This window comes from Pimephales promelas, chromosome 6 (genome assembly GCF_988280905.1).
Source record: "Pimephales promelas chromosome 6, fPimPro1.hap1.1, whole genome shotgun sequence".
In the NCBI taxonomy this organism is placed as follows: Eukaryota; Metazoa; Chordata; class Actinopteri; order Cypriniformes; family Leuciscidae; genus Pimephales; species Pimephales promelas.
Genome location: NC_142774.1, coordinates 42,251,381 through 42,263,386, shown reverse-complemented (window position 1 = coordinate 42,263,386; position 12,006 = coordinate 42,251,381). Strand labels below are relative to the sequence as shown.

The following is a 12,006-nucleotide window of genomic DNA, read 5'->3' as shown; positions in this document are numbered from 1 at the left end:
TGAGTAAATACTGACAGAATTTTCATTTTTGGGTGAACTAACCCTTTAACAACATAGCCACACCGTGCTGTACTGGATAAGCTAACAAACTGAATGTGCCAGCTACATCATCTCACACACCAAACATTCAAATGCATGGTTTCTGCGTTCGAATGTGCAGTCTAAAAGAATCACATCTTTATTTGACACTTCTGTTAATCCCCCACGATCCCCAGCTGGTGGAGCTGCGAGAGCGTCTGCGGTGTGCGGAGAACGAGAGCGGTCTGCAGGAGCTGCAGAGCAGTCTGGCCTCCGTCAGTGAGGAGCGAGAGCAGCTCCTGGAGATCCTGAAGCTCAACCGAGAGGAGAAGGACCAGATCGTGAGTAAAGGGATAGTTCACACACTCATGATTTACTCTCCCTCAAGTTATCCTAGGTGTGTCTGATTGGATTTGTCTGAAAGAAAAATGTCAGAGTTCTATAAAAAAAAAAATGAATGTCCTGGCTCTTCCAAGCTTTATAATGGGAGTCAATGGGTATATATTTTTAAAATTCATTTAACCCCCATAATAGGTGTTTTTGAAGCTTCTCTATTGGTTGTTTAAATTATCTTGGAGGTCAGAAAAGTTTAAGAATTGCTGATTACTCTCTCTCTCTCAGATGCTGCAGCTTCGTGAGGATCTTCTGTCGTCTTCCGAGAGAACCGGAGAGAAGATGAAGATGGCTGAAGCTAACGCTAGTGCCCTAGCTGAAGCTAACGTTAGCGCTCTGACTGAGGAGCGAGACCGGCTCTTGGAGTCTCTGCAGGTCCTCAGAGACGAGAGAGAGCAGATCCTGAGAGAGCAGCAGGAGACGCTAGCGGCGATAAAGACGGCTGAAGCTAACGCTAGTGCTCTGGCTGAAGCTAACGCTAGTGCCCTAGCTGAAGCTGAAGCTAACATTAGCGCTCTGACTGAGGAGCGAGACCGGCTCTTGGAGTCTCTGCAGGTCCTCAGAGACGAGAGAGAGCAAATCCTGAGAGAGCAGCAGGAGACGCTAGCGGCGATAAAGACGGCTGAAGCTAACGCTAGTGCTCTGGCTGAAGCTAACGCTAGTGCCCTAGCTGAAGCTGAAGCTAACATTAGCGCTCTGACTGAGGAGCGAGACCGGCTCTTGGAGTCTCTACAGGTCCTCAGAGACGAGAGAGAGCAAATCCTGAGAGAGCAGCAGGAGACGCTAGCGGCACTGAAGACGGCTGAAGCTAACGCTAGTGCCCTAGCTGAAGCTGAAGCTAACATTAGCGCTCTGACTGAAGAGCGAGACCGGCTCTTGGAGTCTCTACAGGTCCTCAGAGACGAGAGAGAGCAAATCCTGAGAGAGCAGCAGGAGACGCTAGCGGCGATGAAGACTGATGAAGCTAACGCTAGTGCCCTAGCTGAAGCTGAAGCTAACATTAGCGCTCTGACTGAAGAGCGAGACCAGCTCCTGGAGTCTCTACAGGTCCTCAGAGACGAGAGAGAGCAGATCCTGAGAGAGCAGCAGGAGACGCTAGCGGCGATGAAGACTGATGAAGCTAACGCTAGTGCTCTGGCTGAAGCTGAAGCTAACATTAGCGCTCTGACTGAGGAGCGAAACCGGCTCCTGGAGTCTCTGCAGGTCCTCAGAGACGAGAGAGAGCAGATCCTGAGAGAGCAGCAGGAGAAGAGCGAGATGGTGAGACGCTTCCCTTTGATACTCGTACGGACCATTAAAGGAGACGTGTCATGAAAATCAGAGTTTTCCCGTAGCGTTTGCATTTAAAGGGACACACACAAAAACAGTGTTTTTGTTTTGGCAGATGGAGCTGTTGAGGCAAGGGCTTCAGTCCGCGTGTGCCGAGAGAGACCGTCTGATGTCAGAGAGAGACGCTGCATGCAACCAATCCAGCGCCTCCGTCAGTGTGACATCACTGAGTGAGGGAGGAGACCTTCAGGAGATCCTGCAGGGCGTCAGAGAGGTAACACCACATGACTATGGGGCTCTCCCATACAGCAGGAACTCTGGAGTGACGCGAGACGCGTGTGTTTATTTTGACAGCGGTGGGAACGCCAGAGCTCACGTTCACCTGTTCTTTAGTGTACAACGCACAACGCAACGGGAAATCAGTTACGATAAACGCTAATATAATAAGAATGGTTAATTTTGATTTCATGATGAATATTGTTTACTCTGGTGGGGTGTGTGCCTTTCTGAAGGAATGAAGCTGTTTCAGTGTGTGTTCTCCATAAATCTCTCCTCAGCTGATCCAGGTCCAAGGAGAGCTCAAACAGAAGAAACACCAGGAGTCAGATCCCATGAGCCACCGAGCTCAACTTCAGCAGGTACAGGATCAACGTCTGTGTTCTCTCTCTCTCTCTCTCTCTCTCCCTATATATATATATATTAGAGCCCGACCGATAAAAGATTTTGAAAGCCGATACCGATACAAATATTTTGGGGTTTTAAAATCCGATATTCCGATATATCGGCCGATTATTATTATTTATTTTTTTATTAAATATTGTTGGATTTCACACACGTGTAAAAGAAAAGCTAACTTTTCTGCACAAGATACGTTTGATACTTTTTCTCTATGTCTAAATGTTCACTCCTCAAAAATATAACTTACATTTTACAATGCAGGGACTGTAACTAGAGATATGCTAGTTATAAATACAGTAATCATTACTTTATTTAGGCAGAAAAAGTTCATTGTGGTTTCCAAGCTCATTAATGTTAACATTAGCGGTCTTCCACTGATGATAGTGGCGTTAGCTAGCTTTTTGGTTAGCTAGTCTATGATGAGCCATAATTTAGCAATAGTTAAATCATACTGCAAGTAAAATATACATTTTAATATACATTAAAATATACATTTTCAATACAACAGGCCAAGGAGAGATGATTGAAGCATGTTTCGTCCGTTTTTTGTTTTTTTTAAAAATATTCATTTATCGGCCATTATGACTGCTGATACCGATATTTTGGAAAAAGCTTAATATCAGTCGGCTGATATATCGGTCTGGCTCTTATATATATATATATATTAAAATAAAATGGAGCCGTGTTGCAATGAGTCCATCAAACCGCTCTCACTCCCGTAAAGGCCCCGATATACTTTGTAAATTGATGAACGTTCTGGCATGATGTGATTTAACAAGATCAAGTCAATAACAAGGTTATTTTGTGGAGTTCGAAACAAAGTGAACTTCCTGGAAACGGCCAATAGCATTTGGTTTAGCTCACACACTGGAAGCGGCTCCGAGCGCTGATGATGCGCTGGATTCAACAGTAGATGTGGATAAACTCTAGGCATTTCATTCCGAAACCGCTATAAAACTGGAGCGTTTGAGCAACCAAGTGGTGTTTATAGCAGAGGGGCGGGGCTTCAGATTCTAGAGAGCGTTTAATTGGACCGAAGATGTGATGTCATAAAAATACCAAAAAATAAAAAAAGTTTTGAATGCTTATCTCCTAAATGCGATTGTTTTGGAAGCGTATTCAAAACCTTAAGACTAAAAGCTAAAAAACTAATTTATTTCAGAGGGCTTTTAATGTAGGAAAAGTGCAACCAGTTTGATCACTCACAATCCCCATCCCTCATGTTGTGCGGTTGTCCAGATTCAGGCCCTGACGGAGGAGCTGGAGTCTCTGAGGGGTCGGAGAGAGCGGATCCAGACGGACCTTCAGGAGGCAGCGGCGACTGTGAGCACTCATGCCATCGCTGTGACGTCAGCTGACATCCTCCACACCACTGACTGTTCTCGCTCTCTCCTGCAGTCTAAAATGTACCAGGATTTGCTCCACGTGAGTAAGGAGGAGCTGAAGCAGCAGCAGAAGGAGACGGCCGAACTGGTGGAGCGGAGCGCAGTGAACGAGGCACAGCTTCAGCACAAGGTGAACGAGAAAACACACAAGATTCCCTCACACGTCACGTGACGGCTGAATGATTCCATGCTGAATCTCTTATCCCGTTTCCTCTCAGTTGAGTCAGATGAGTGAAGATCTGTCGGCTTTGAGTGCCGTGCGAAACCAGCTCACCACCGAGATCCAGACCCTCCAAACGAACCTCAGCTCGCTCACAGGAGAGAAGGACGAACTCCTGGAGACGCTGAGGAGAACGAGGGAGGAGCGAGATCAGCTGAGGCTCGATCTGCAGAAGAGCGAGCACACGGTGAGTGTTAATCTGGGCACTTGAACTCACACTCAACGGCTCCTTTCAAGTGTGTGTGAGCGTGGATCATACCTCCAGGGACGTGTTCACTGGTTAGGAAGCGCATGTTTGTGTTAACCCGGCTGTTCTCCACACAGCTGACACACATCGAGTCTAAAGCAGAGCAACTGGAGCAGCAGAAGATCCTGCTGGAATCTGAAGTCCACTCGCTCAGTCTGGTGAGTCTGATAACCAGATCTAAGCTTAGATTAGACATTCTGTCATTTACTCTCCCCCATATTCCAAACCCAGAATATTTGAACGTCTAAATAAGATATTTCTTAAAAAACATGAGATGTTTTTGTCCCTCTAACCAGTGAGTTGCTTAAGGTTCTATATGCGATGCGCACTTTGTGTTTAAATGAATAAAAGCCTAATTTACTCAGTCATTTCCTCCCATGTTGTCCCATTTTTGGCTGAACTTTCCCTTTTAATGTTAACTTGTTTTTAAAGCGAGTGTCATTGTGTTTCAGTCTCTCACTGAGGTGAACGCTAGCGTGTCGGATCAGAGTAGCGCGCAGTCCAAACACCGCTCCGCACGCCTGGTTTCTGAGATTCATGCGTCTGAGGAGAAGCTGCAGGTAAATGTTGACGACTCTGAAACATGTGAACTCAAAACTCTGACCAGAAATCTGACGTGGGGTTTTACTTCCATGTGAAGGCGGCTTTTGCGAAGCTCCAGCTGATCGTGGATCGACCCACTGACGCGCTACATGACGTGAACCGTGACGAATGGGCCGTGATCTTTCCGCTGATCCAGTTCATTCCAGTGGCGCAGAGAAACGTCCACGCGATGCACACAACAAAAACCACTAGACTGAACAACGTGCTGGTCAAGATGGCGGTAAGAGTCAGCAGAGACCTATCTCATTTGAACAATATACCGCAATACAAAAATGCTACTATGGATCGTGACTGTGTATAGTTTTATTGTCATAACTTCATTAAACTACTATATATAATGCACTGTGTGAATATTTGTGGGCCTGAGAATGTCAGCTGTCTGTTACCAGTAAAGTGGCATACATTATTTTAAATATAGTCAGAGTGCAAGCATGTTTGTCTAACATAATTCTGCGTTTTCAGCTTCATAATTATGAATATTGTTATTCTGGTGTCTCTATTGTCCTGTGCTTTTGGTTTTATGTTGTGTGTGTAAATGAATAGACTTTTTAGCATTTAGCATTTTAAATCAACAGTACTTTTTTTTTTTTGTTAACCTTTTACCATACGTCTTGGAGTATCTCAATAATATCGCATCTTGACATGAGTGTATCGTTACACCGTTACTGTATTGTTAACGTAAGCGAAACTCTGTTGAAGGAGGCGTGCAGGAGACGAGCGCAGCGCTGCAAGACTCTCTTCGAGACGGAGGTCCAGCGTGACGTGGCCTTGTTCGAGGAGTCCCGACTGCAGGACCTGCTCGTTCTCACGGCTCGGGCTCCGGCACAGGGTTCGCCCGCTCTTCAGGACGACCTACAGCAGGTCTGGGATCAGAGACTGTCACAGCTGGTGGAAAGACGACAACAGTTCCTGCAGGTGGGGTCATATTCAGTGTTTGGCAATGGGCCACCATCAAAAACCATTCGCTATTACTCCTGAAAATACACAAATACCCATTTTTTTTGTTCCTGTCATAATGGATTAACACTATTGAGCTAATATTGGCACTATAGTCTTGTCTAGAGCTGCTTTATTGCTGATTTGATAGTTGTTCAGTTCAATAGTGTCAAAATTGGAAAAATCACTTTTGAAAATCATAAAGCAGCTCTAGAAAAGACAATTACTCAGCTTAGTTCAGTTCAATGTTGATTCAGTTACTTGATTTTTGCAAGATTGACACTATTGAACTTGTGAACATAAGCTGAATAATTGTCCCCTCTATAATTTTTCATAGTCATTAAAATGAATTGAATCAACATTAAACTGAGTTGAGCTTTCATAATTGACACTTTTGTTCTGAGAAGCTGCTTTGAATCAATCTATATTATATAGGTGAATTAGCTGTTCTGCATTTGAGATAAACAAGCCTGTCTTAATTGAAATATATTTTTAAAAAAATTAGAAATTTGGTTTTCATAGAAATATTCCACACCCAGTTTCCTAACTGATGACGAGGACTTGACAGCAGCCATCAAGTGTTAGAATTATTGCTTATTTATTATAATTTTTTTATTGTAACTTTTTTGTTTGTTTACAGAATTAAGTGCTTGTAAATTATTTATATCATCTGTACGTTTTTTTAATTGGTATGTTTCATTAAAGAAAAGATGTATGTTTCCCCAAATAAAAGTAAAGCTGAGTATCATCAGTGTCGCGGTGAAAACTAACGTGTTTAATAATGATATCTCCCAAGGGTAGCATGTACTTGTACGGTCCTAGTACTGAGCCTTGTGGTACTCCATACTGATGGATGAATAAATGAGTTGACTGTAGTTTTCCATGTTGAAATAAGTGTCTTATTTTATGTTCATCAGAAATTGGAGTGTGTTCTGAGGGTCCTAGAGGACGGTGTAGCCAAACACTCGGTGCTTGTGTCAGAGGAGCGTCAGCACAGGACTCGTGCGCTCTCGGATCTCAAGGCTCTGCTAACGTCTCCTCAGTCCGCCGCTATTATACAGCTCCACGAGCAACAGATCACGCGTCGCACTAAAGCCGTCGAGCTTCTAAATGCACATTATATTGTGAGTGATGCATGTTTCGAAATGGTTTTATCTGTTTTCGTCTTGCTGCTCTTTCCTGACCAATCTGTGCTCGTCAACAGGCTCTGATGAACGACTGCGAGTCTGAGATCTCGCCGCTCTTGTCGTCGTCGTCTGAGTCTGAGCGGCGGCTGAAGGATCTGAGAAGAGAGACTGCGACTCTGCTGAAAGCGCTGAACGGCACCCTTCCCAAAGCTGAGGCCGAACTCCTGCAGGACAATCTCAGTCTGACGCTGCGGCTGCAGCAAACGCAGAAGCAGGTGGAGGTACGCGGCGGGTCTAATGTGCATCTTATTGTGAACAATTCATCCATGCATATGTTGGTGCACATATGAAGAGTTCAGATGCAAAAGCCTCTAAGTGCCATTTGAAATTTTCTTCTAGAATGATAATTTTTATCAAGCTTGTATATTTAAGTTCAGTGATTGCACTTAAATGGCAATGATAATTACCTATTAATTGTTATTTAAGTGAAATTACTGAACTTAAATATACAAGTTTGATAAAAATCATCATTAAAGAAGAAAATTTCAAATGGCATTTAGAGGCTTTTGCATCTGAACTCTTCATATTCACTCTACTAAAGCATAAAAATACCATCTTTGCAGATATTTAGGTTAAGTTCACATCCTCGTTTCTTTGAAAAACACTTCTAAAGCCAGTTATTTTACTTTTACATGTTCAGTGTTGTCAGTCGGTTTTTGTATTGTGGCTCAAACACAGCGTAAAAACACACCGGGTCAGAGATTGCAGATTCCACGCAACCTAAAAATCCTCGAGAGCATATTAAAACATGGATAAATCAACTTCTCCTTGGCTTTCATTGTCAAGGGATCTCTGATATTTAGATTTTGGACTGCAGTACCGGTTTCATCCACTAGCTGTAATTCTTACTGCACATTTAACCTTGTAATTGAATAAAAAAATTCAAGATTGGATCTTCTGGTGAAATTAGACTTTTTTTCCCTCTATTTTTTTATTAAGATCCACAAAAATGAATCAATGTTATTACAAATTCATTGCTTGAGTGTGTGATGGTGAAGTGCTCCCCGTTGTGTGTCTGGCAGGAGGTTCTGGAGCAGACGGAGGACCTGAAGCTTCAGGCGGACTCTGCGCACCGGACACGGCTCCAGCTCCAGGAGCTCAGTGCCCAGCTGAAGCAGAAGCAAGGCCTCGTTCACAGCCTGGAGGCTAAACTCAAAGAGGCAGAGGTTCGTATGAATCCCTCAATAACCTCATGTGTTGTTCTTGCTACCATGTTTTTTTTGTTGTTGTTTGTTTTTTAATTATTTATTTATTTACTTATTTTTTATTATTGAGTTTCATTTTGGAAAAAAATGATGATGTAGGACAAGGACAAATATGTTGTAAAAAATATGACCAAAAGTGTATTTTATGTCTTGCAATGTCAATAAAAAAAATAAAAATAAAAAATAACCTCATGTGGCTCAGCTTCGGCTGTGATTGGATAACTGGAGTAACCAATGGCTTCGCAGCATCTCTAATGTTGGTTTGGTGTTTCTGAAAGTCAGAGTGAGGGGGTTTATTTCCTTCCAGAAGCGTCTCACACACACAAATAAAGTTAAACTCGCTACTTGTGATGCTAACACAGCTAGCGTCACGGCTGCAATACCGTCAGGTGTTTTTCACCTGTGGTTTGTATCTCTCCGCCTCATGCTTGGTATTTCTCCTTAAATTTGTCGTGCAGGTCCAGTTTAAGAGGAACATGACACCGGCTGCCGCTGAACTCGCTGACTTGAAGGACAAACTCGTCAAAATGGAGCTGGATCACATCGCAGTCTCCACCAGCCATGAGAAGGAGTGAGTGCTGTGACTGGAGCCTGTTAGCGTCGTGCAGATCCGAGACTGGGGAGAGTGTGTAACGTTTTCTGTGATTCCTTCCTCCTAGAATGGCCCAGATGAGCTCCATGTTGGAGCACCGAGCCGACGTGATCCGCAAGCTGAAGGAGAGCCTGAGGAAGAAGCAGCAGGACGACGAGCAGTCATGTGAGCGAGTCTAGTCTGTGTAGAACTGAACGATCACATGGTCAAATGCTTTAAAAATATAAAAATGAATTCAGGGTCTTTCAAAGTACTCTTAGTTTAACTTGCTTAACTTTGTTGTTTTGAAGGGCATTGACAATTTATTTTGGGTGAGCTAGCCCTTTAAGAGGAATGGATTCAGTGTTGTCATGTGACTTCTATAAGTGTTGTAAATGTGTTCTGCAGTCGCAGACGGGGACGAGTTTGTCCTGAATTTGGGCTCAAACACCAGAGCGGTCTCGTCCCTCAAAGAGAAGGTGGAGGAGCTTCAGAAGAAGAACGCTCAGTTTGAGAGGTAACCGCACTGCAACATCACTTCCTGTCTGCGGTTTAGATCTCTGTGTTTCAGAGTGGCCTGAATCCTCTAAAGTGTGTGAACGCCATACAGGAGTGACTCTAGATGTGGCGAGCAGCATGTTTGAGTTATTGGCTGTAAATGAACTGATGTCAGCAAACGTTGGTGTTCTCGCTCTGCGATATGAACAAAAGATATCTGTGTGTTTTTAGGATGAGTTGTGACTACACACACTACCAGTCACAAGTTTTGGATCGGAACGATCTTGTTTTTAAGAAGTCCCTTCTGCTCACCAAGGCTACATTTGATTTAATAAAAAAAAAAATATTATTCTAATGTAAATCAGCTGTTCTCGATGTGAATATACAGTAAAGTGTAATTTATTCCTGTGATTAAAGCTGAATTTATATTATTAAATACTGAATTTATTTAACAATATTACTCTCTTATTTTTTTATTTTTTTATTTTTTTAAATCAAATAAATGCAGCTTTGGACAGCAAAAAAGACTTCTTTGAAAAACATTAAAAATCATACCCATCCAAAACTTTTGACGAGTAGTGTGTGTGTGTGTGTGTGTATATATTTACGGTCCTAACCCTCGTCAACCGCGTGTCGTCCTGTAGTCTGGTGAGCAAGCAGCAGGAGGAGCTCCACAAGTGGAAGCGGCGAGCGTATAAGATCAAGGAGAGCGTGAGAGACGCTCCATGCACTCCGAAGAAGCGGCAGCCGCCCCTGAGCCAGACCGAGGTCAACTCCCCGAAGAGAGCCTTCGACTCGCCCAAGAGCAAGATCTTCGACTCGCGCTCCAGCGCTCCCCTCGCCCTCGGACGGCCCACGCAGTTCTTCGACAACTCCAGCCTCGGGACCATGCCAGGTACTCCTCCTGCACCCTGACCCCACTGCTGACCCTTACCCTGACCCTGACCACACAGCTAACCCTTACCCTGACATCATCCTAGAGCTAGTGGGGTGACTGAGTTCAAAAATGCTAATTAGAGCTGCAGGATTAATCGTTTAAAGATCGGACCTTATTCCTCGGTGATGACGAGTTCATCCAGTTCATCAAGTCTTCAAACGAGTCATCGAATACTGGAATGATTCGTTCTGATTGAACGATGTATTTAATGATTTCGTCTGAACCTCTAGTGATTTACATCTTATTGTTTTATCTCATCTCTATTTAGTATCTTTGTCCAGAATTGTGTGGAAGTAAATAATAAAATTAAAGTTTCACTATTAAAAAAAAAAAACTGAAGCTGTAGGCCTGTCACGAAAAAACTGAAGACCGCAAGTACGTCCTTTAGTAGAGATACGGCTCTTCCGGTTGGCTTTTAACAACGGTGGAGTCCGATAGATACCGCTGGAGCAAATCTCTCCGCGACCTGCCTGAAGTCACATGACGATGTGGTTCGGATGGTAAAGTGGAAACTCGTGAAAGCTGAGTAAAGCTCAGCACTACACACACACACACACACACACACACACGTTAGGCACGTGAATGACATGCATCACTCGGGAACCAGTGCTGTGTGTTTTTAATTGAACATGTCTGGCGCTGGAGTTCACATGCTCTCTGTGTGTGTGTGTGTGTGTGTGTGTGTGTGTGTGTGTGTTGTCAGAGGTGTCGTGTTCGTCGGCCGGGCCGCTCCTGGACTCCTCTGACAGTGATGATGAGGGTAAACTGCACGTGTGTGTGTGTGTGTGTTGGGGTTCTCACTAACCTGCTGTGGGGACACTGTGTATCACTGGGGGTTCAGAGGGATATGAAATCCTGCCGAATATGAGTCTCACTCCTGATTGGCCGGTTGTGTGGCGGGTTCACGCGTGTCACTGGGGTGTTACTGGAGTTTCACTTCCTGGCCCATGTGAGGGTTAAACGATGATTAACGCTCGTACAGTATTGGTGATCGGACACTGAGAACTCCACAGCCTGAACTGAATAATGGCTTCAACTCTACACCAGATGATGTCATTCAGCACAACTTATTCAGTTCGGGTCAACAACGGTCCATGCTCAAACTCAGCAGCGTCATTTTTCAGATCTTATACATATGAATAGTTAAGAAAAATGCAGCTCGGCTGTGAAGCATCTCTACTAAATGAACTTTGTAACATTGAGACTAATTAAACTTAATTGAATCAACATCGGGCTGAATAATATTAATAGAATTTTTCATAATTGATGAACTTTTGCAGTATTGACCGTTACTGAATTGATTAAGTTGATCTGAATAATGCCACTGTCTCCTGTAGAGCTGCTTTTCAGAATTAATGTAATTTCATAATGTTTAATAGAAATGAATGTCGTTTCAGAGTCCAGCGCCGCCGTGGGGTCAAGCGCCGCAACTCTCGACGACTGGTGGCAGATTCCCAGCGCTTCTGCCTCGGAGCCCGACGCTGATGCTAACGTGAACGCCAACGCCTGTCCGACGCAGTGACGGCACTGATGCTAACGTGAACGCCAACGCCTGTCCAACGCAGTGTGAACGCTAACGCCTGTCCGACGCAGTGACGGCACTGATGCTAATGCGAACTCTAACGCCTGTCCGACGCAGTGTGAACGCTAACGCATTGACGATGCTAACGTGAGCGCTAACGCCCTGATCTTCTAAACTCAGTCGCTGTCTGTCCATGAAGAAACTTCTTTTCTCTTTTTTATGTTGTTATGTTTTCTGTAAATAAAGTCGATGTTTTTTCAGAGTATTCTTCCGCTTGATTATTGAAATCCATTATTGTGTTTCAGTGGGATTGAATGTTTATGGTTCATGAAGTTGC

At 43.9% G+C, this 12,006-nt stretch overlaps 1 protein-coding gene across 2 annotated transcripts in view; it reads left to right on the top strand.

Moving 5' to 3' along the window:
* cenpe (centromere protein E) overlaps positions 1 to 11,934 on the top strand; it is a 31,353-nt gene extending 19,419 nt beyond the window's left edge. Inside the window, exons 36-55 of one of the 2 annotated variants that reach the window (XM_089132594.1) lie at positions 216 to 359; positions 640 to 1,671; positions 1,796 to 1,954; positions 2,238 to 2,318; positions 3,598 to 3,681; positions 3,757 to 3,873; positions 3,962 to 4,150; positions 4,288 to 4,368; positions 4,663 to 4,770; positions 4,851 to 5,033; positions 5,513 to 5,728; positions 6,667 to 6,873; positions 6,954 to 7,157; positions 7,959 to 8,102; positions 8,600 to 8,712; positions 8,801 to 8,898; positions 9,121 to 9,229; positions 9,855 to 10,105; positions 10,851 to 10,907; positions 11,545 to 11,934. In XM_089132594.1, the coding sequence (XP_088988720.1) occupies positions 216 to 359; positions 640 to 1,671; positions 1,796 to 1,954; positions 2,238 to 2,318; positions 3,598 to 3,681; positions 3,757 to 3,873; positions 3,962 to 4,150; positions 4,288 to 4,368; positions 4,663 to 4,770; positions 4,851 to 5,033; positions 5,513 to 5,728; positions 6,667 to 6,873; positions 6,954 to 7,157; positions 7,959 to 8,102; positions 8,600 to 8,712; positions 8,801 to 8,898; positions 9,121 to 9,229; positions 9,855 to 10,105; positions 10,851 to 10,907; positions 11,545 to 11,669 (3,702 nt within the window). In that variant the 3' untranslated portion in view covers positions 11,670 to 11,934. The remainder of the gene's footprint in view (positions 1 to 215; positions 360 to 639; positions 1,672 to 1,795; positions 1,955 to 2,237; positions 2,319 to 3,597; positions 3,682 to 3,756; positions 3,874 to 3,961; positions 4,151 to 4,287; positions 4,369 to 4,662; positions 4,771 to 4,850; positions 5,034 to 5,512; positions 5,729 to 6,666; positions 6,874 to 6,953; positions 7,158 to 7,958; positions 8,103 to 8,599; positions 8,713 to 8,800; positions 8,899 to 9,120; positions 9,230 to 9,854; positions 10,106 to 10,850; positions 10,908 to 11,544) is intronic. The other variant, XM_089132595.1, reaches the window with a different exon arrangement.
* Positions 11,935 to 12,006: the final 72 nt, after the last annotated feature.